Genomic DNA, 24,126 nt, shown 5'->3' on the forward strand with positions numbered 1-24,126 from the left:
CTTTCTTTGCGTGAACATTTGGGCGGTATTATGCAAATCTTCCCAGACAGTGACGTAGACATCTATTCACAAACAGCTTGTAACACTCCAAAGAGAAAGGAAAACTTGAAATTGCATCATATGACCCCTTTATGTCGCTTGGGTATATTTTTAGTAGGGATGCACCGATACCACTTTTTCCAGTACTCACCCGATACGATACTTTTTGGTACTAGCCGGTACTGAGTACCAAAAAAAGATATGTAATATTAGAGGACACCGCCAATGGTCCACGTCCTCAGTTAGTATGAGGTTTTATTTTTCATTTACCTTGTCAGCCATCATCTGAAGAAATACATCAAAGACCTTGTCACCCACCACAATGACACACTGCATCATTCCTGAGATGAGGAACACAATCACAGCAAAGCTGTCAAATAAAATTATCTATTGAGTATATAAAGTATTTGCTAAACTTGAATCTTAAGACAAGACCCTATAGGTGAATAGGGCACATTTGAACTAATAGATATCATAAAACTTTAACTAAGTGATTAATCACAGCACATTAAGAATTGAAATTTTGTATTGCAAGTTTTCTGAAATGTTATTTTTAAATGAGCAAATTAAGAATTATATCACTGAAAAATGTCCTGATTCATTCTCACCATGTTTTTAGGAATAAAAATGTTATATAAATCAGGGAATGATATATGATTAAGCTACACTTCAGAATATAGACAGGAATACAACGTATCTGTAAAGTTTGGTGCAAGTGCTAGTGAAAAGGAGAAAACAACTCATTTTGAGACAACAAAGTCATGAATCATAAGTCGTCTTAAATCATCCAGAAACAGATGAATGTTCTAGCCCACCTGATTTATCCTTCTGGATCGCTCGGTCCTCAAAATATTGAAACATCACTTGAAACCGATCAGAATCCAGTGAGCGTAACACCCTGAGAAGATACAAGCGGTCATGTTCAAGCAAAGAGCCACACCAGTCTAAAACAGACCAGCATTTACTCACGTACCTCATGTATTCCAGTCGGTAAACGGACAGCAGGTAGGTGGACAAGGCAAACTCCAGTTTATTGATGAGCGCAGCGACCTCCGGCGGAGGATCCAGCAGGTTAATTATGGTGCCTCTCAAATCATTCAGCTCAGCCTAGAAACACAATGCATCCAGTTCAATTTACAGGGTGAAACTGGTGAATTTCAGCGATCATGCTGGACAAGACAACAGTATACAATTTCAAAGACAAAATACACAATGACAATAATATACCCAATGACCTGAAGGATCATGTGTGTTCATTCAAAGAAAGGTTTTCCTATTAATTAATTAGCAAAGAAAAGTCCTTCCCTTGTGGATTTTCCTTATGGGCAAGGAAGCGACCTTCTTCACCTAAATTCCAGGAGGTCGCAAATGTATCGGGTGTCGGCATTGCTATAGAACCAGGGGCCTGTTCAGCTTCCTGGGGTGTTACAGAGTATTTGTTAAATCTAGCTAACAAAATATGTATTGTGTGTTTGAGTGGTCCAGACGCTACATAAATATATACTGGGGGTGGGGAGCCTTTAATATATAGCCTATGTTGTGCTCAAGCGCATACATAAAGCTTGCCACAAAGCACTGCAAAAGTAATGACTATGTGTTAGGAAAAATAGCAAGAAGTAATTACCTTAAGGACCAGCCACAGACATGGACAGTTTTTTCCTGCAACTAACCAACTAATACAATTTCAGTCGACTAAGCCTCTTCTTGTTGACTAATGTTTAGTCGTCTATTAGGGGGCAGCCTAATATAAACTCACAATTCAGAGAAGAAAATTTTGGGATATAAAATCACAATTGCTATTAAAAAAAAAGTCAAAATTGTGAGATATAAAGTTGTAATTACCTTTTTTATTTTTTATTCCATGGCGGAAGCAAAAAACTAGAATTGAGAAATGTAAACTCAGAATTCTGAGGAAAAACGTCAGAATTGCAATAAATTCTGCAATAAATGCAAAATCGTGAGCTGTAAATTCAGAATTGTGAGGGGAAAAAAATCTGAATTCTGAGTTTATATCTCATACTTACAACTTTTTTTCTCAGAATTGCGAGACTGAATTGTGAGATAAAAAGTCGCAATAACCTTTTTCTTTTTTTTTTTGATGGTGGAAACGGGCCTCTATAGGATAATGACACTATTGTCTTCTGTATAGCTGCTTTATAGTTTAACTGAGTTTGCTTCATAATTGATCACATTTTGCAACATTATTTTCCTGTTTATCACTGTGAAGCTGCTTTGAAACTATCTGTATTGTATAAAGCGCTATAAGAAAAAATGTCAAATCAGACAAAATTTTCTGTCTGATTTGGTGAAGCAGGGAACAATCCATCTTTTATATCAAGAATCAAACTGATTTAGCTGTACCGAAGTGACCGTATCGTTCTTCAGGGCAGAGTTATACTGCAGTTCTGAGCGCAGCGGTTCTCCGCTTGGGAACATCAGCAGGGGGGATTTGGTTGCGATCTCACACACTCCCTCATACCACTCCTCCGGCCACAAACCTGAACGTGAAAGATGACAAAATCAGTCAATATTCAGATCAATATTCAGACCTACAAATTGGATGGCTTATGCTAATCTTTTATTTAATATTGGGTTATTTTGAACACAGAAATAGTAGCAGTATTATTACAGAGCTTCCTTCTGTCATATATAACTACGATTAGGTATTTTTAGCTGGCAGTCATTTTTATCATACATATTGTTCAATCTTAAGAAAATAAAAAGCTACAAATATGTTGACTTATATAAGTGATTTATAAATGACAATTATCTGACCTGAGCCCTCAACAGTGAAGCCCATCACAACCGAATACAGCCAGAAATCTCTGAACAGCTTCTGCAGTCTCGGTTTGGCCTCTTTTATGGGCGGCAAACGTTTGGTCAGCTATAAAATAAAAAAAAAAGCAGACAGATGAAATTATGAACAGCTTGACACAATCAGGTAGTAACCAAAATTATTATATGTGGAGAGTAAAATAAAGCGTATAAAATTTTTATTTCAAAAGTTTTACACCAAAACAGACTGATTTTGCAAATTTTACTTAAGCATTAAAAATGTCCAAATCTGGGTTGCATTTATTTGATTACAAATACAGTAAAACACTCATATTTTGAAATGTTATTTTAATATGTAATTTATTTCCATGATGACAATGCTGAATTTATGACCGTCATAAACAAAAATAATAGTGCTGGGCAACGATTAAAATGTTTAATCCCGATTAATCGTATTGCTATGCACAAAATTCAATAATGAATTAAAAAGTAGTGTATTTTGCACGTTTTCATTTAAAAGTACTGCTATATGAACAAAAGTGTAATTACACTTGGTTTGCAAACACTTTAAACAAATAAGGTGCTTTTTTAGAGCAGTATTCCTTTTACATAGTAGCAATTTAAATATTTCTTGTAGATCTCAACTTATAACATTAATGTAATCAAATTAAATATAAAACCAAAGCTATTTGCCACTGCCAGGGCATTAACGTTTTATAGAAAATATTTTATAGTTTGTTATAGAAAAACAACATTATAACAGGCACCTTCCAAGTAGAGACCTGCACTATCGCAGGACAACACTTGATGGGCGGGTGCAGGTGCGGGTGGGTAGAGACTCGTGTGTGCCGGATGCGGAAGAATATGTGTGTACTACTCACACTTGGCAATCTTAACAGTGCCTGAGAGCGTTTGACCCCCAAATCCTGGTTCGTTTAACTAGTGTGATCGCTCCGTTCCGCGCTCGGGCGCGGTTCGTTTAGCCGGCCCTAGCTCGGTTGGAAGAGGTGGGCCAGAGTGTGGTTCAGTTATATATAGATCAGTGAGTGAGAGCGGAACTTCTGATACGTGCAGCATGATTGCGTGAACATTTCTGAGCAGCAAGAGTGATAGATCTGTAAAGCAATATATTGTGAGAGGGCCGTGTGTTACCGCGTCCCAAACGACTCAAAATAATAAACCAGAAAGTTAACAAAACTATGCACTCCACTGTGCTGAGCGAGAGCGCTTCTCTGCCTTCATGTGCTATCGGAAGCTTCCTATTTCCCACTTATGAAGTCATGATTATGTGCACGTTGCACTCTTTTTTGTTAAAAATAACAGTGAACAGTGGTTTGTGAATGCTGATGCTTAGCCTAAATAATTTTATCGGGAGCGTTCATGTGAGCGCTGCTGCAAATGCTCTCATTGGTTGAGACGCGTGATGACGCCCATCCCAATCCAGTACTGATCAACATCCCACCCCTCCTGTGACCCATGGTTTGTCTGTATGTGAATTCAGAGCCAGTGAGCAACGGACTTTCAAAATAATAATAATAAAAACTGCGTTAATGCGTGATAAAATAATTGTCGCCGTTAATTAATTCATGCGTTATATATGCGATAATAACGCGTTAACTTGCCCAGCCCTAAAAAATAACAAATTATTGCTATTTCGTCACAGGAATAAATTACCTTTAACAAGAAACATAGAAAACAGTCTTCAGTTGTAATAGTATTTCACAATATTACCGTTTTTTGCAGCCCTTGTAATAAAATAAAAAATGTTGTGGGGCACAGTAAAAAACAAACTTAGCAAACAAAACATTATTTTTTTTCATTCATATAGATTTTTGGTTCAATAAAAAAGTTGGTTAAAAAGTAAAACAGTACCTATAAAAGTTTCATCTTTATGCACTCAACTAATTATTAATTTCTAAATCATGAAATGAATATTAACAGAACCATTTTTGTGTCACATTTGCAGAAATGCCATTCTCTTACCACAGCAATGACAGGAATGAGAACTCCTAAATTACCAGCGCTGCTGGACGCCTGAGGAAAAATGAACATAAGAAACATTCAAAAGCAGAAACACTACATTACTCAAATACTCCATTTGTGAGCCTGGAGCACAAAAGCAGTGTTAAGTCGCTGGGGTATATTTGTAGCAATAGCCAACAATACATTGCATGGGTCAAAATGATTGATTTTTCTTTTATGCCAAAAATCATTAGGATATTAAGTAAAGATCATGTTCCATGAAGATATTTAGTAAATTTCCTACCGTAAATATATCAAAACTTAATGTTTGATTAGTAATATGCATTGCTAAGAACTTCATTTGGACAACTTTAAAGATGATTTTCTCAATATTTAGATTTTTTTTCACCCTCAGATTCCAGATTTTCAAATAGTTGTATCTCGGCCAGATATTGTCCTATCCTAATAAACCATACATCAATGGAAAGCTTGTTTATTGACCTTTATAACTGGTTTTGTGGTCCAGGGTCACATTTTAGCTAGATATTTCATGACTTTTCCACTGTTGCAAATCCTATTACAGCACTGACACTACTGTTCTGCTCTGAATTCAAACAATCCTTCCTGTTGCAACTTTTAGCAGACCACACTGCATTTCTATAATTCCTCTTTAATCCTTATATAACATTTACAATGTCCCATATAATGAATGCTAGATGTGCTGTACATCGCATGCTTGTCCTACAATGAAGTAGAGAAATATAATGTGAAGATTCGGTACCTTGAGGGCCGGGCCCTTCTCACTGGCTCTTTCGCTGGCTCGTTTCCCCTCCAGCCCCAGCTGCACAAACAGCTCCAGCAGATTCACCAGCAGCTCATCCACCATCTGCTCTGTCTGCAGGTTTGCTGCGATGTTGGCCAGAGCGTTGATCACGGCCAGAGAACAGTGTCTGCATAAACACAACCAAACTGAGCAAAGATAAAGATGCAATTGACAAAATGAAACAGTACAGCAATGCATTTATAATCTCTCCCGACTTACTGAATTTTCATATATACACACACATACATACATATATATATATATACATACATACATACATACATATATCTTCATGTGTATGTAGTGTATAAAGGGCCATAATACAGTATATAATAGTTTTTTTTTTATGTTTTTAAGAGAAGTCCCTTTACTGTTCACCAAGGCTTCATTTATTTGATTAGTAAAAACTGTAACATTGTTAAATAGTATAATAATTTAAAATAACTGTTTTCTAGTTATATATAATTTAAAATGTAATATATTCCTCTGATGACAGCTGAATTTTCAGCAGTCAAATAAAATAACATATTAAAATCGAAAACTATATTATACAATATTAATGTTACTTTAGCCTCGGTGAGCATAAGGGACTACTTAAAATAAATAATTAAATAAAATAATAATTATTATTATTATTATAATATTTAATATTATTTGTTTGGTTTATTGTGTTAATTATGTATATTAAAATTATTTATTATTATTACTAATTTTTGTTGCTGACATTGTTGTTTTTACATTGATCACTTGGCAAGTAAATTTAATTTAAAAAAATGATGTGACATTTCTGAGTGAAACAGAATATTCAGGATAATAAGGGCAGAGCTTGATTTATTATAGTGCGATTAATATGATTTTTCTCCATCCACATACCCTTGGTAACATCAGCAGAAAGGAAAAGTCGTCAAGCCTAAAAAATCCACTGTAAATCATCACCTGTATCCATGATCCTTGTAGTCTTTGGTGGAGTAAACCATCGAGCTGGCCTTCACACTAATCTGCTGGAACAAGTTCCAGACTTCCTGATAAATGTATTGCTGTGCGAGACAAACAGAAAGGAAACTTTAGCACCAGCAGGCCGATCAAAACAATCCCTGTGACAGAAGACGGAAATGCTGGCGTACGTTTCCTGTGATGACCATACAGCCCAGCTGATCTATGATGAGGACGTCGAGCTGAGACGGCGGCTGGCAGAACTTCTGCTGCAGGATCTGTAGAATGGGCTCCATCACGCGGGGAGTGTCTCTCAGAGCCACGGCGATGTGCCCTAATGCTCGTATGGTGTGATCAGGGATGAGGTGGGCGTCCCTGTGGGGAAGGGACACAAATAATGTTTTAGTGATTCCCTTAAAAATAATAAAATGTCCCATTTTCTTAAATTCCACTTGAGAGATTCAGAATAAGAATGAAAGACTTTTAACTATTTAATGACCAATAAGAATGAATTTTGGATCAGGATGCATGATATGTGATTTATTGTCAGATTTCAATAACATACTTGTCATTTTCCTGCGAGATGTAAAGACGGTTGGAAAGACTGGCTAGAAAAGCCTCAACGATGACTGAGTCCATGGACAACCCTGCGTTTAAACACCTGGAATAACAAAAAAAGTCCCTTAATAGTGACTAGTAACTTCTTAGAACTGTGGTGAACTAAATGAAAAACTGCAAAGTTATACTATAGACTGTCAAAGTTCAGGTTATAGCCTAAATCCCAATTCTCATTAGTACTTAAAATATTTACCACCATGATGATGGTACAGTACTTACACTACCGTTCAAAATATTTCTTAATGTTTTTGAAACAAGTCTCTTCTGCAAGACAAACTTTTAACATACTATGATTTGGAAAAAACTACTCCTAAACTCATATATGTGACCCTGGACCACAAAACCAGTCATAAGGGTCAATATTTTTAAATCACCATCTCAAAGCTGAATAAATAAGCTTTCCATTGATGCATGGTTTGTTATGGTAGGACAATATTTGGCCGAGATACAACTATTTGAAAATCTAGAATCTGAGGGTGCAAAAAAACTTTAATATTGAGAAAGTGCCTTTAAAGTTGTCCAAATGAAGTTCTTAGCAATGCATATTACTAATCAAAAATGAAGTTTTGATATATTCACAGTAGGAAATTCACAAAATATCTTTATGGAACATGATCTTTAGTTAATATCCTAATGATTTTTGGCATATAAGAAAAATCTATAATTTTGACCCATATAATGTATTTTTGGCTATTGCTACAAATATACCCCAGCGACTTAACACTGCTTTTGTGGTCCAGGATCACATATTGTATAGGACAGATATGATGTAAATTATGTATAAGAACTAGGCATTACTTTCAGCTGAAAATAATTTCATAGGAATAAATGAGGTTTACATTTACATTTACATTTAGTCATTTAGCAGACGCTTTTATCCAAAGTGCCTTTAAAGTTGTCCAAATGAAGTTCTTAGCAATGCATATTACTAATCAAAAATGAAGTTTTGATATATTCACAGTAGGAAATTCACAAAATATCTTTATGGAACATGATCTTTAGTTAATATCCTAATGATTTTTGGCATATAAGAAAAATCTATAATTTTGACCCATATAATGCATTTTTGACTATTGCCCAGCGACTTAAGACTGGTTTTGTGGTCCAGGATCACATATTGTATAGGACAGATATGATGTAAATTATGCATAAGAACTAGGCATTACTTTCAGCTGAAAATAATTTCATAGGAATAAATGAGGTTTACATTTACATTTACATTTAGTCATTTAGCAGACGCTTTTATCCAAAGCGACTTACAATTGGGGGATACATAAAGCGATTCTTCTTAAAGAGGCAAACAGACACAAGAAGTGGTTGTAATACCAAGTTCTTAGACATTGTTCAAATAAGTACAAGCTAGAAAGAGAAGGAATAAATAAAGAGAGAGATACTTTTTTTTTTTTTTATGATGAAGTCAAGTAGCTTCGAAAGAGATGAGTTTTCAGCTGTCGCTTGAAAATTGTCAGGAAATTGTCAGGTTTACCTGCATATATTGTCGATGGAAATGTCTCGGAGCTGCTCATACATGGATGGCTGGGTCTTCATACTGGGGTGAGAACTAAAGGTGGACTGGGAATGTTCATTGGTCACGTGGATCTTGATCTCTCCTGTTCCTGTTTAGTGGGAAATGGAGTTGGACTACTCGCACTGATTCAAATGTTTTTATTCTTAAAGGAATAGTTCACCCAAAAATGAAAAATTGCTGAAAATGTACTCACTCTCAGGCCATGTGAGATGCGGATGAGCTTGTTTCTTCATGAGAACAGATTTGGAGAAATGTAGCATTACATCACTTGCTCACCAATGGATGCTCTGCAGTGAATGGGTGCCGTCAGAATGAGAGTCCAAACAGCTGATAAAAACATCACAATAATCCACACCACTCCAGTCCATCAGTTAACATCTTGAGAAACGAAAAGCTGTGTCACAAGTCACAAATACATCAAAATATTTTTAACTATGAACTATTAATTCTGGCTAAAATACGAGTCCATAATCCATAATATTGCTTTCTTGATTGAAAAAGTTGTCTCATCTGAATCAAGAGAGTAATATGCACAGCACCGTTTAGAAGTGAAAACAGTTCAAAACATAACCAAATATGTTGTTGGATTTTGATGTGAGAGAACAACAGAGAATGAACGTTTTCACTGGAGCAAGCGTTATTATGGATAGAGGACTCATATTTCAGCCAGTATTTTAGGTTAACGTTTTAATGATGGATTTGTTTCTTACAAACACACAGCTTTTGGCTTCTCAAGATGTTAAGTGGTGTGGGTTACTTGTGGATCATTGTGATGTTTTTATCAGCTGTTTGGACTCTCATTCTGACGGCACCCATTCACTGCAGAGCATCCATTGGTGAGCAAGTGATGCAATGCTACATTTCTCTAAATCTGTTCTCATGAAGAAACAAACTCATTTACATCTTGGATGGCCTGAGGATGAGTAAATATTCAGCAAATAAACGCAGCATAAATCTAGATATCAAAGATATCAAGGGAAGGATCTCACCTGTGGTGTACTGACTGTGGTATTTGTAGAGCTTCACTAGTACAGGTGAAGGTACCACTAGGAAATCTCTTAAAGACATGGTGACTGAATGAGCCACCACAGGGAAACGCTCACACAACCGTCCGAGACCCTGTTCCACGAAACGCCATAAATGATGCATTTTACCCCTAAATGTTCAAAATGAATTTCTTCAGTGCATTTTGAGCGGGGCAGAACTCTGGACGCACCTGTAAGCAGCAGATGAGCAGAGGCATGTGAGCGATGATGACCTTACTGGACGTCTTGGACTGCAGCTTCTCGGACAGTTTTGTGCAGAGGTTTTCCGCACCTGGCAGAAACAACCCAAAAAAATGAACGGTTAGAGAAGTCACATGACACATATGTGAAGCACATAATACCAGAATCCTCTCAGAGTCTCACCCTGCTCCTCTGTGACGGCCCACACCATGAGGTCCACGCAGGCAGCGTTGGCCTGGCAGCGCAGTTTGAGCAGGTTCAGCTCGCTGTGCAGATACTCCACGTCATGCAGGATCCTCTGCAGCTCAGACTGACTGCTGCTGAACTGCTCCAGAACAAAGTCATGAACCTCCTTCACGAACGACACCTGCAGGTCTGTGCACATCAAACCATCACATAACAGCATAGCAAGAGTTCCTAAAACTAGAAACTAGAGTTACTGAAAGCCATATGTCTGAGAGATGTTAAACATCGGTGTGAAATTTAGTGGCTTACCTGATTTGGCTAATACACTGTAGAAAAATATATTTTCTTTTTATTTATTTTTCCTAAACTTTCTATTCCAATTACCTAAAAATGTAAACCCTTTTTCTACTAAACATTTAAATATTTTGATGCCAGATTTTGTTTGTAATAAACCGTAATTAGATTTTATTTATTTGTTGTTATAATAGTAAATATAACTCATTAATAATAATTATATTTTTATTAATTTATTAATAATTATTTTTTATTTTTAATACATTTTAGTTTATTTATGTGCCAATATACTGTTTTTATTGAATGTTATAATAATACACAATAGATTAAGAATGATGCAATTATTATTATTATTTGGTTTTATTTGTAATAAATTATATTATATAAACTTGTGGTTTATTATATAGTAGATTAATAATACTTATAATGGATTTATTACTGTAATAAATTGCAAATATTTATATAATAGATAATACATATAAATAATACAAATTATATATATATCTCATTTAAACAAATATAATTATAAATTATATAAATAAAATAAAATTTAAATAAATATATTTATACAACAGAAAATAAATGTAACAGATAGTGATATCATAATAATAACAACAATAATAAAAATGAATATCAATTATTATTTGATTTATATTAAATTCAAAAATTATTTGATTTTATCCACAATAAATAATTATTTGATTTGATTTTGTAATTTATTAAAATACACGTAATAGAATAAAAACAACAATATGTTTTAATTAACACGATTTAAATGTTTTTAAAAATGTAATTCATACATTACGCACTATTAACAACAATTTACCTTTCATGTAGTATAAAGTGTCCCTCAGCATTTTAAAGATGGCCACATACAGCGGATCACTGAATGTCTTGTAGAACAGATTAACTGATGCATTGACCTGTAACAGAGAAAGCAAATGTCCAGAAAGCAACAGACTGTCTTTTGAACAAAACAAAGCAGAAGCATCCAAATCAAAGCAGGTACCTCCAGAACTTCAACCATAGTCTGATCCAGTGTCTTCATAAAGGATTCTGACACAAACTGCTCGACCTATCCAAGAAGAGAAAGGAACCACAAAAATACATCACATAATATACTACAGTAGCGGAAAGCATTGCAGAGCACTGACCATTTGCACAAGCTGCCTCAATAAATCCAGCGGTACATCAAACCCTTTACTGTTGCTGCCCGTGAAGAGCGGCGAGACGGAGAAACTGGAGCTTATGGTGGAGAAGTAGTAGTCGGGGTCCACAGCGCTGCCATCCGGCAGATACGAGCCAGCTGGAACACAAAAAGAAAACCAGGTTAAGACCCATCAAACCTAGACAGCATTTCTGGGCATCAAAGGCTTGTCTAAACATGTCAGCTGCACTAAAAATACTGTCTAGTAAGCAAAACTAATAGCAAAAACGCTATTCTTTTTAAAGTTACCTTCAAAATAAGGAGCAGAAGGGTCAGCAGGAGAACTGGGAGGAAGTCCGGCATGTTCTGGACTGACCTAGAAAACAAAAAGAGGCCATTATTAACAAAATCACAAATTCAACAAATGTTAAATCATATAATCTAGTATTTGATATATACTGTATATATATTATATATATTTTTGTATTTCAATTGTATATGATGCTTTTTTTTTTATCTCACACCTTTAACAACTGCTTAACAGAACTTGCTTTTTTAAAATGTTTTATTACTATTTTTTCCCATCAAAAGTTTGTATGTGATAGAGTATTATTTTACGTTTTAATCATAGGACACTGGTTGGCATGGGTTTCTGCAGGTTTCTGTGAAGGTAAATTTAAGACACAATTTGAGGAATAAATGGAAGGGGATACAAAGAAATTCATCAGAATGAAGTGAGCTTACTATATGATTAAACAAGAACAAGTATCTGCCAATGGGCTCAGAAAAATGACCTTTCCAAAGGGAAAGCAAGTTTATTTTTCTAACCACACTAACAGATATTTTAAGCTTGTTTTACTCATTAGAATTTGTTCAATTTCTAAGAAAATAAGTCTTCATATCTTCTTTTAGCATCTCAAGTAAATGTATCTTTTAGAGATTTGTACTGGAAAACAAGACAAAAATACTGAGGAAGATATTTTTTGCAGTGTATGCAACATGACTTTGAATGAATTTAAAACGTCCTGCTCCGGTTTAATACATTTCTAGGCCTCAGTCTGTGGATGCCTGCATTTCTGATCGCTGCGCTCTCATTTTAAAGATGCGGATGCCCTCTGCTGGTACCTGTTGTGAGATGCTGGAAACGCTGCTGGTTTTACTGCGTAAAGTGTCACTCTGGCAGATGGTGAGGAGCGAGCTGGGTAGAATGGAGCGGAAATCATTAAAGGATCGTCGTCGGGTCACTTCCGCCCCGTCTCCTGCGCCCAAGGGCTGAGGACTGACCCGTGGGAAGAGTTTAGACAGCAGCGGCTCCTCTGTGTTGCAGTAGCGGCCAAACGCTCGCACCACGCCGAGCAGACAGGGCACTGTGTATTTACACAGGTATTCTGGGGAGGAAAATCAGAAGAGAGTATTTTTATTCCACACTAATATTTAAGTCAACCTGAAATCAAAATTTACCCTATTTATTTATTTAGATTCATTTTGACTAACTGCAGCTTGTTGTATTTTGATAAAAAACAATTACATATTCTAAAATATATATTATATTTTCAAATTATATACACTACCAGTCAAAAGTTTGGAATAATTATGAGTTCATAGTGTTTTTGGAAGATGTCTCTTCTGCTCACCAAGGCAGCATTTATTTGATCAAAAATACAGTAAAAACTGTAACTGTTTTCTATTTGAATATACTGTAAAATGTAATTTATTCCTGTGATGCAAAGCTAAATTTTCAGCATTATTGCTCCAGTCTTCAGTGTCACATGATCCTTCAGAAATCATTCTAATATGCTGATTTACTGCTCAATTTATTATTGACTATTATTTATAATAATATAAATTATTTTTATTAATGAAAATATATTCAAATTAATAAACTGTTATAATAAATTGCTATAATATTTCACAACAATTTTTAATGTAAATTTTTTTTTTTTTTTTTACATTTTAAAAATCTGTCCTACCCCAAATATTTGCACAGTACTGTCATTAATTATAAAATGTTAACCAATAATATAATGTTTCAAGATCCAATCGATTCTAGATAGATACAATAAAATGCCATCCTTCATTTTTGATCTGTCTCACATTATGAAAGCTATGAATTTCATATAAACAAGGTATTCAGGATGGGAAGAAAACACTGACCTTTATCTTGGCCTTCGATGTTCTGACAAGTTTCCTGTAGCACCTGCATGAGGTTAATCACAGCCTCCAAAATCTGAAAGAGATTTGAGAGGAAACTAAATACATCAGTGCTGCTCTTTTCCCTGTAGACCTCAGTCAGGGTAGATACACGGCAGAATTAATGTGACATGAGTGAATATGAAGCTGTGAGAGACATTGTATTGTTGTATTCCCAGGTGTCCTTAGCTCAGCTAGTGACATAATACAACCTATCAGCAATTAAACTGCTCTTTTTAAATGCACTAGGACAGCAAAATCAGTAACAGAAACAAGGAACTACACACTCATGACAACAACATGTCTTGGTTGCAGATTCATTCAGATTAGCAAATAAAACTACAGCAAGCAAAGTCATCATGCACACACCTGGATTCGCATGGACTCGTCCATCTGAGCAACGTCTGAGAGCATGGTCACCAAACAGAAGGAGAAGTTCTCCGCAACGGGAAGCGTTTCTGAAACCACAAAGATGAGAGATATGTAAGATCAGGAACAACTGAGAATGCAATTAGGAAATGTGATAAAAAAGACCAAAATATCTTTTTATACCTCGTCCTTTTCTCTCTGAGCTCTCCTCGATCCATTGCACCCTGGGTAATCGCTTCAGCAAACCCAACAAGTACGGGACAATAGCGTCCTTGTGCTGGAGGAGCAAATAAACATTCAATTCAGGACTACAGACCATTATTGCTCATAAACACGATGAATGAATTCACTTTGATTAACATAACACTACTAAACTTAATTAGTTTGATATGTGACCCTGGACCACAATACCAGTCATAAGGGTTGTTGCTGTCATGTTAGGATAGGACAATATTTGACCGAGATACAACTATTTGAAAATCTAGAATTTGAGGGTGCAAAAAATATCTAAATACTGAGAAAATCGCCTTTAAAGTTGTCCAAATGAAGTCCTTAGCAATGCAAATTACTAATCAAAAATTAAGTTTTTATATATTTATGGTAGGAAATTTACAAAATATCTTCATGGAACATGATCTTTACTTAATATCCTAATGATTTTTGGCATAAAAGTATAATCCATAATTTTGACCCATACAATGTTTTATTTGCTATTGCTAAAAATATACCCAAGCGACTTAAAGGAACACTCCACTATTTTTGAAAATAGGCTCATTTTCCAACTCCCCTAGAGTTAAACAGTTGAGTTTTACCGTTTTCGAATCCATTCAGCCGATCTCCGGGTCTGGCGGTAGCACTTTTAGCTTAGCTTAGCATAGATCATTGAATCTGATTAGACCGTTAGCATCTCACTCAAAAATGACCAAAGAGTTTCTATATTTTTCCTGTTTAAAACTTGACTCTTCTGTAGTTACATCGTGTATTAAGACCGACGGAAAATGAAAAGTTGCGATTTTCTAGGCCGATATGGCTAGGAACTATACTCTCATTATAGAACTGCTGCACCCATGGTACGGCAGGCGCAATGATATTACGCAGCGCCTTTAAACTGTCCCTAGCACGCTATATATATATATATATATATATATATATATAAAGACAAAAGCACATAAAATTAATAATAGCTAAATTAAAATGAAAGCTGAAAATATAAAATTTATTTAATTTAATTGAATACAAATTATAATAGCATATAAATAATACTAAAATAACATTGGACACCACTCAATAATACAACAGGTGCACACACATCATAAAAACGTAATGATGCAAGATTACGTACAGAAGTTCACCAATGTGTAAGGAAGTTTATAACATACTTCCCTTTAAAACAGACTATTGATCAAGCCTTTCCTGTTTTCAGGTAAACATGCACATTTCAGAATTATAATTTATTATCATTTTAACCCTTTAACTGTCACTCACAGTTTTTAACATAGACGTGGAAGTGCACTATCCAAACTAAAAAAAATGTATAATTCATTATGTGTAAGGAAGTTTATAACATACTTCCCTTTAAAACAGACTATTGATCAAGCCTTTCCTGTTTTCAGGTAAACATGCACATTTCAGAATTATAATTTATTATCATTTTAACCCTTTAACTGTCACTCACATTTTTTAACATAGACGTGGAAGTGCACTATCCAAACTAAAAAAAATGTATAATTCATGAACGAAAACATTTTGTAACATGATATTGATGTACCATTTTCATGGTAATGCAATGTTTGATTTTAAAATGGGGTTCAAAGGATGAATTTTGAGATTTAAAGTTTTCAATTGATATATCATTTCTGATGATTTCTAACGTGTGATCGAGAAAAAGGCAACGAAGGCGACTTTTTTTTGACAAAGCTCAGAACTCCTGTTATGATGTAGAGTTTTGAGGTGCACTCTTGTCATAAATTAATCTATTACTTTTCCTACATAGATATTTTACCAATGTTTTTGTAAAAATGTATTTAGGAGTCTTAGCCCTCTCCAACGATATATAGTTTGTCATGATTAGATTAGGATTTAATTGTAATATAGTGAAATAAACTTAGGCGTCCCACAGAGGGGACGGGTGACAGTTAAAGGGTTAAATCATTCTTTCAGAAGCAATAAATCAAACTATGTCACGTAGCCAAAAAGGTCCCAGAAAACCAGCATACATAGAGAATCCCACATGCAAAACTGACTTTTAGGACTCCAGCGTGTCGCATACTTGGTTTTAAATGAGAGCACCTTTGCAAAGACTCACTAAGGCTCAGAAAATGTTCTGTTCTCAGAGTCACAATGACTTTTCTATAGAGATCCGCGCTTGAAACACCTGGTTTTTCACGTCCTGTCAGACAGTAATAACAAAACAGCACTGTGATGTGTCAGGGTTAATGCATACTTTACATCTCTGAGCTATACATGAGCACAAAAACACATCAGCCATTTATAAATGTATTCAGAAATACATTTATAAATCAATAAGCAGTTGACCAAATCTGACATGCTGTGTAAATGTGGTTTAATTTGTTTTGAATTATCTAAAAGTACACATTTCACTCACAACAAAAAATATTCTGTATTATGATTAAATTGATAGTTTTATGCTGTCACTGATTATTTCCTATAACTGTATTGTAAGTGTAACGGATCAATAAAGCATTTAAAATAAGCAATCATGTAAGCGATTATTAAATTGAGTTCTAGTTTCAGCGTATTATATTGATGATTAAACGTGCGTATTAATTAATAACGTAAACATCTCTTCAACCCTTAAATTGTGGGTTCATGAAAAAGAGCTAGAAACTAGCAAAGCAATGAGTGTATAAAGCAATGTCAGTCGATTTGAATAGCTGGTCTTTAACATTTATATACACATTATAAATCAATAAGCAGTTGACCAAATCTGACATGCTGTGTAAATGTGGTTTAATTTGTTTTGAATTATCTAAAAGTACACATTTCACTCACAACAAAAAATATTCTGTATTATGATTATTATGATCAAATTGATAGTTTTATGCTGTCACTGATTATTTCCTATAACTGTATTGTAAGTGTAACGGATCAATAAAGCATTTAAAATAAGCAATCATGTAAGCGATTATTAAATTGAGTTCTAGTTTCAGCGTATTATATTGATGATTAAACGTGGGTATTAATTAATAACGTAAACATCTCTTCAACCCTTAAATTGTGGGTTCATGAAAAAGAGCTAGAAACTAGCAAAGCAATGAGTGTATAAAGCAATGTCAGTCGATTTGAATAGCTGGTCTTTAACATTTATATACACGTGTTAATAAAGGTTATATAAATAAGAGAGAACGTCAGATATTTCATTAAACTTGGATTTGTTTTGGTCGTGTTAGCTGTTAGCTTCAGATGCTAATATGAAGTAAAACTCTCACCTTGTCAAGAGGAGCGGGTCGATGAGCAGCCAGAGAACGCGCGAGAGACAGAACAGTATTAAAATAAAAACCCCGCGACGTCCCTCTCGAAGACATTATTCATTTAATATTAAAAACAAACGAATATCTACATCTTAAAACGAAATGTTCGTCAAGTGACAGCAGATGAGAGCTGCGACTACGGAAAGCCCGAGCGCGCAATTTACAAGGTCACCGTATATGTGCTGCAGCATTTACGCGTTCGCTTTTTTGTTTCTCTGCTGAAATTATACTTTAATACACAACAGTACTCCTCAATTATAGAGAAATATAATTCACCCACAGTAAGACTGGCTACAATGTTTTTGATAAATTGAAATAAATTAAATGTTAACTGAAATAAAATTTTAAAAACTACATACACACACACACACACAAAAAACTAATAATGACAAAAACAGTTTTGCAATGTACCCACACAGAGAAATTGTGGTCAGATTGTTTTTAGCGTTCTCATTTTGTAATTGTAAGTGACCTTTCTTTCTGTTAGATAAAGATGTTTTTCTTTGAATTGTTCGATTACAAAATTTCACATAGGCCTACACAAAAAATAAATAAATTAAAACAAAAAACTGGCTCTAAAATTCTCTTTTTTTCATTCAAAGTTGATCTAGACAAGTATATGGATATATACAGTATATATACACACACACTATCTAAAGCTCTGTTAATCCTAAAGCAGTCAAGAATGTATGATGTACATTTATTACTTTTTTAAAACCTGGCAACACATCTGTATCTGTGTATACTTCTTTCTTTCTCTTAAATTATTCTAATTAAATAATAAAAAATAAATAATCTAAATATTTAATTTTTCAATATGTATATGAATGTTCCTATTGTCTGCTCACTTTAAATATATAAAGCCATTTCTTTTAATAATTTCAACCTGAAAATATACACAATTTCTTAAATATTTATTTTTCAAATTTTTTTTTAAATCAATTTAAACATGAAACTAAATATTATTATTAATTTTTCTAATTATTTTTTATTTTATTTATTCTTAATCTCACTTTAAACTTGTTCATTGGTTTGTTTTTTGGATATATTTGATCTTATTTTTAACTATGTACTTTTAGCTGTGAATCATTTATCCTGTTTGTCTATACTTCGTTTTTTTTATTTAGGTCTATCTATATCTATCTATCTATCTATCTATGAATAAATAAAACAGACTCATGTATCCAGTCAGCATAATTTATTCTGAATTAGAACATGAACTGAAGGCACATTCTTTTTCATTAGCATGACAATTAATGCATATTTTAGGTCACACGTTTGGAATGCATTCTGATAACTTTCACAGAAACACAACAATAAAATCCTGTTTATTCCCACTACTGTTTCCTGGCCCAACATGGGTCGCCTATGCCTTACTGTTCACAAAGTCAAATAAGCACTAGATCAAGATTTGACTGCAACACGGTATCGTTTAGACATATGGCATTACAGTATATCTAAAACATGTCTTTTAAGAGTCAAGAACCACAGGCAGTCAAACCTCTTCAAGACTGTACATTCAAGACTGTTACTCTCCCACATGACGTGCGGTGAAGGCAAAATACACGTATTTAGTATTTCTAAACTCTAAAACAGTTGCATATACTACAAGTTAAGCCACTCGAGTTCTCTGGTCTGCTGTGACAAACTAGCCAGAGTTTTGAAAACAATGCTGAAAAGTGAACATCCGCTTTATACAATGTCTGTTACACGTCAGTCTGCAGTATAATCCTAGATTAAATATATGTTGAATATTTCACCTCTGTTGTCAGTTTTGACAGATTTGTGAGAGGTAGGAGAGCAGAAGGAGAAGAGGAAGAGAAAAACAAGCACGCTGAATCGTCTTTAAGGCATGGACTGATCCGCGATCAGCTTTTAAGAGGCTCTGGTTTCACATCATTAACAACATTCAACGCATGTTAAAGAAGTAAACATTGTATTTGAGTGATCTGGCTCTTTGGTGACGCTCGCTTGGGTGAAACAACACTGTTCAGTTTTTAAAAGCTGTTGCATGTGTTGATTTCAGAGAGTTATTGTATATGTCACTGTTCTTATGCTATACTGTTACAGCAGGAAATGATTTAATGTAAACAAGTAGAATTACAAAAAATAGATTATATGATGTATATTAATATAGGCACTTAAAATCATCACTAAACCTGGATTACTACCAAATGTCAAAGTGCATGTCTCATATGTACCACTAATACTTGTCAAAAGTTATGTTTTTAATGAAGTCTCTTCTGCTCACCAAGGCTGCATTTATATGCTCAGAAACACAGTAATATTGTGAAATATTATTATAATTTCAAATAACCATTTTCTATGTGAATATATGTTCAAATGTAATGTATCTCTGTGATGCGCAGCTGAATTTCCAGCATCATTACTCCAGTCTTCAGTGTTACATGATCCTTCAGAAATCATCCTAATTTGCTGTTTTGTTTAAATTGTAATACTATTTCACAATATTACTGTTTTCCCTGTATTTTTGAGCTTAGAAATGCAGCCTTGGTGAGCAGAAGAGACTAGATTAAAAACATTTAGAAATCGTAATGTTTCCAAGTGTTTGACAAGTACGGTATCGGGTATAAAACACATTTGTGTCTCATAATTAAAAGCTTTGGTGATTTTTTTTTTAAGATGAGTTAATTTATGCATTTTAGACTACAGGTTAAGATTTTTCTAAAATACATATTCTGTTTCTTAAATTGCACGGTGTTCAGATTAGGCTCTCAGCACTTAGTATATAATCAAACAAAATTTAAACAAAATTAAAATACATACAATGGAAACGTATAATATTTGCTAGTAAACTGCACTTTAAAAAATAAAATTGTTAAAATTACAATTATATTTTTTATGATACCTAATGTTTAAAAAATTTAATACAATTTGAGTGAGTCTCCCTAAAGATGTTATTTTCCATAAAAAACATTAATACATTTTTTTTTTTAAAAGTCTAATATTTAAATTGGTCTTTGGGGTAAAAACTAGTTTTCAAGTATTTGGTGTCTTTCTCACATTAGTTGGGAAAATCTCTTCCTCTGTTGATTAAACGATGGTAATTAAGCACATTTCAGTGACTTTCTGTGTCGTCTGCCGTTGGCAGATATTTTGGCCGCTGAGTAAAGGCTCTATGTTGTCACACCGGTATGATGTCATGAAGGCCAGACTCCGCCCATCAGCGTCACGCCTCCATTAATCCGTCTTCCACACCTTGTTGAGAGCTTTAACCACTTCCTCGTAGATTATGAACACTATAGCCACGTCCATACAGACCCGGCCTAACCTGGGCACGGTGCCTTTGTAGAATCTACAGGAGAGAGAGAAAACGAAGCCAGCACGTTTAAGTGAATACATAAGGATGAATCACAGGAAACCTTTCATTATGCATTACAGTAATGAGAATTTGGTGAGAGTATGTGCTGAAAACAATGTCAAAAATGTGTATGTCTTTATGAAAAATAGAATTTCATCATTCGTTCTTTTGATTTGGGGGTAAATTGTGAGCCCAGATGTTTTTATGAAACCGTTACAAAATGTAAAAACTAACCAGGTTGAAATTGAAGTTCTAAAATGAGTTACTGAAATAAATCAAATTAATTTCTATAAATTAATAGAAATTATATTTCTAACTAATTTTATTTCGGTTTTACTCATTTTAGAATGAGTCATTTTAGTCAATTAATCATTTTAGTACTAATAAAAATGATAAAAGCACATAAAATTACTATAACGTCAACTAAAATAAAATGTGAGTAAAAATTGTCATAAAACCTTTTGTCAAAAATTTGTAATGGTCTTAGAAATACTGTTTTTTTATCAACAACATGACTTATTTTAATGACAAAAAATTTCATTTTGATTTTAGTTTAAATTTGAGCAATTTTATTATGTGCTTTCATCATTTTTATCACATGCTTGCTTACAAAGCTGGTCCTTATTTAAAACTAAAACTATTATTGATCATTTTCTCTAACTGAAATAAAATAAACATTAATTATTATGAAGTTTAAACTGAAAAACTGAAAAACTTCTAACTGATATAAGCTGAAGTTGAAGTTCTAAAATGACTAATACTAAAACTGAAATAAAAATACATTTAAGCTAGAAAAATGAAAACTAAAATAAACAAAATTACTACAACTTAAATTAGAATAAAATTAGATTTTTTTTCATTTAAAATAATGTCGAAAATTTACAATGGTCTTAGAAATAGTGTTTTTATAAAAATAATTTTTTTTTTAGATTTTTTTCTTTTAATTTTGGGGTAAATAACGACTGCAAATATTTTCATGAGATTCACCCATAAATATCTCCATCGGGTACTTCGTGCTGGTGTCATGTTTACTTACGCAGCCGGTCCTTCATGTTTCATGATTTTGATGGCGCAGTCAACTGTGCTCTTATATTTGTGAGCTTCCAATCCCTGCAGACATCATACAAAACAATATTCAACTGTCCTGTTGATGTTTTACTACAGTCTTGCTTTCTGCTTATTACACACCTGCATTCTCGTTTTGATCACGTCCAGTGGTGTATTTCCAAACACGCTTGCGGCTCCAGCAACGGCTCCAAACACTCCGGTCACGAGGGGGTTAATAGTCTTCTGGGGGTTATCACCTAGTTTCAGAGTGAACACAGTGGTCATTGTAGCCACACTGTTTGATCAGCACACAAAGTACTTATAGAATGCTAATTATAGATTGTGCTTCACACCTTTGTACCAGTTTCTGAGAGCGGTCATTACGTAGAATCGGATGGCCTGGTTTGAGCCCTGCTTCAGTACTGTTGCGGTCAGTCCCTGATATGTTCCTTTGAGTCCTGTGAAAACAGACAAGAGTTTTATCAACTCAAAATAACATTTTCATTCTACTCTTATGATGGGAATTTAGTAAATGCAAATTTGAAAAAGTTAACTAAAAAAAACAACTAAAACTAAAACCGGTGATTAATATTTTCAGTAATTTTAATAAAAGCTATAAATAAATAAAATAGAAATATTAGATTAAAAAAACGTAAACTTTAAGAAACACTTTAAGAAATTAGAAATGTTGCCTTGGTGGCTAAGTGAAATAAACAAGTTTAAGTTTAAGTATTAAAATGACCAAAACTAAAACTGAAATAAAAATAAAGCTACATAGAAATGACAACCGCACGTTGACTGAATTTAAAAAGAAAACTGAAAATATAAAAATAAAACCTAATCAAAAAAACAATACTATAATTCATAAATAATACTAAAATAACATTGCTTCATGCAAACAAAAACTGTTTGCACTACAAAATTTTGTAAAACATTTCTGGGGTGGTTTCATAATAAACATAGCTATAATAGTAAATATATACTATGATAACACTTATGAAATAGTCTGAAAATGAAATGTAGAAAGCAGCCAAGAATGTGTTTTTATAAAGTGACATTTATAAAGTTATAATCAGTGTTATTTTAGTATCACTGACTACTATTAGTTTTTATTTTTTCACTTTCATTTCATGTAATTTTGTTGCGTTTTTGTCATTTTGAGTAGTTTTAGACATATGTCTATATAATTGTATTAATGTATCAGTTTTAGTGATTTTAGAACATCAAGTTAAAGTAAACTAAAATAGGAAATGTTGCCTTGACAACTGTCTGGAATAAAATGTTTTATTTCAATCGATGTTTATTTTATTCGAACGAATGATTTTTATGGTTTTAATTTTATTGCGAGTTAACTAAAATAACTGTGTAATTTCTCACTGTTCAGATGTATCAGTTTTAAGTGTGTTTGGTCTCCAGGTGGTGGCGCTGCAGACTAAACAACCCACCATCCACATGTACCTTGTGTTCTCACTATTTCCCTCACTCCGTGGAAAAATCCTCGGTACTTTGGGTTCGCTGAGGTCTGATCGTGGATGAATTTGACCTGAAATTAAACCAAAACATTAGATTTATATCAGTGTTAATTCAACCAGAAAGACTTCACATGTATTTCAAAGATATGTGTAGAATGCAATAAAAGCTGCAATGTAAGCTATATGCCTCCTGAGTGTATGTATATGCCTCCTGAGTGTATGTTAATGCATCAGTTTATTCGTGTACATAACTGGTAAAGCACAGGTAAACTGTTCTACTTTCTGCATTAGTGTGGAATTTCTTATAGTGCGTCTAGACAGCAAGTGAGCAATGCAATGTGACTAAAGTCAAATGTTGCACTGCTCGCTCTCAGCGTAATCTTAAGCACTAGGCCTCTAACTATCAATGCATGCTAAAAGCTTCACACACCTTTACAGTCTCCATAGGACACACCACGACTATAGCCTCGGCCACTCCTGCACCCAGACCGCAGATCAACCCCTGCGTGCTGTCCAGCTTCCCAGACTCATCCCTCATCTTATTACTGAGGAATTCAAACATCCCAAACCTGCAGACAAACACAAAAACGTTACTAAAACTGTAACTCAAATGAAAAAGAAATCTGAAAATATAAAAATAAAACCTAATCAAAAATAACAATAATTCATATATAAATAATACTAAAATAACATTACTTCATGCT

The 24,126-nt window shown here is 34.0% G+C and overlaps 2 protein-coding genes across 2 annotated transcripts in view; both read right to left on the reverse strand.

Annotated features, from left to right (window-relative positions):
• LOC107602220 (phosphatidylinositol 4-kinase alpha-like) overlaps window positions 1-14,409 on the reverse strand; it is a 43,534-nt gene extending 29,125 nt beyond the window's left edge. Inside the window, exons 1-22 of the mRNA XM_016294666.1 lie at window positions 14,274-14,409; window positions 14,091-14,179; window positions 13,686-13,758; window positions 12,657-12,919; window positions 11,841-11,907; window positions 11,539-11,690; window positions 11,394-11,459; window positions 11,211-11,307; window positions 10,088-10,279; window positions 9,895-9,995; window positions 9,668-9,797; window positions 8,637-8,766; window positions 7,098-7,193; window positions 6,724-6,907; window positions 6,536-6,636; window positions 5,558-5,726; window positions 4,798-4,848; window positions 2,815-2,923; window positions 2,401-2,537; window positions 1,013-1,146; window positions 855-937; window positions 310-380 (exon numbers count right to left, since the gene is read on the reverse strand). Coding sequence (XP_016150152.1) covers window positions 310-380; window positions 855-937; window positions 1,013-1,146; window positions 2,401-2,537; window positions 2,815-2,923; window positions 4,798-4,848; window positions 5,558-5,726; window positions 6,536-6,636; window positions 6,724-6,907; window positions 7,098-7,193; window positions 8,637-8,766; window positions 9,668-9,797; window positions 9,895-9,995; window positions 10,088-10,279; window positions 11,211-11,307; window positions 11,394-11,459; window positions 11,539-11,690; window positions 11,841-11,907; window positions 12,657-12,919; window positions 13,686-13,758; window positions 14,091-14,179; window positions 14,274-14,409 — 2,631 coding nt within the window. The remainder of the gene's footprint in view (window positions 1-309; window positions 381-854; window positions 938-1,012; window positions 1,147-2,400; window positions 2,538-2,814; window positions 2,924-4,797; window positions 4,849-5,557; window positions 5,727-6,535; window positions 6,637-6,723; window positions 6,908-7,097; window positions 7,194-8,636; window positions 8,767-9,667; window positions 9,798-9,894; window positions 9,996-10,087; window positions 10,280-11,210; window positions 11,308-11,393; window positions 11,460-11,538; window positions 11,691-11,840; window positions 11,908-12,656; window positions 12,920-13,685; window positions 13,759-14,090; window positions 14,180-14,273) is intronic.
• Window positions 14,410-20,067: 5,658 nt separating this feature from the next.
• Window positions 20,068-23,999, reverse strand: LOC107602230 (tricarboxylate transport protein, mitochondrial). The gene is made up of 6 exons (XM_016294676.1): window positions 23,853-23,999; window positions 23,409-23,493; window positions 22,304-22,408; window positions 22,092-22,207; window positions 21,940-22,013; window positions 20,068-20,897 (listed from the first exon to the last, which is right to left on the reverse strand). The coding sequence occupies exons 1-6, from the start codon at window positions 23,982-23,984 to the stop codon at window positions 20,783-20,785; spliced, it is 627 nt and encodes a 208-aa protein (XP_016150162.1). The 5' UTR covers window positions 23,985-23,999; the 3' UTR covers window positions 20,068-20,782.
• Window positions 24,000-24,126: the final 127 nt, after the last annotated feature.

This window comes from Sinocyclocheilus grahami, unplaced genomic scaffold (assembly GCF_001515645.1).
Source record: "Sinocyclocheilus grahami isolate Dianchi unplaced genomic scaffold, SAMN03320097.WGS_v1.1 scaffold322.1, whole genome shotgun sequence".
In the NCBI taxonomy this organism is placed as follows: Eukaryota; Metazoa; Chordata; class Actinopteri; order Cypriniformes; family Cyprinidae; genus Sinocyclocheilus; species Sinocyclocheilus grahami.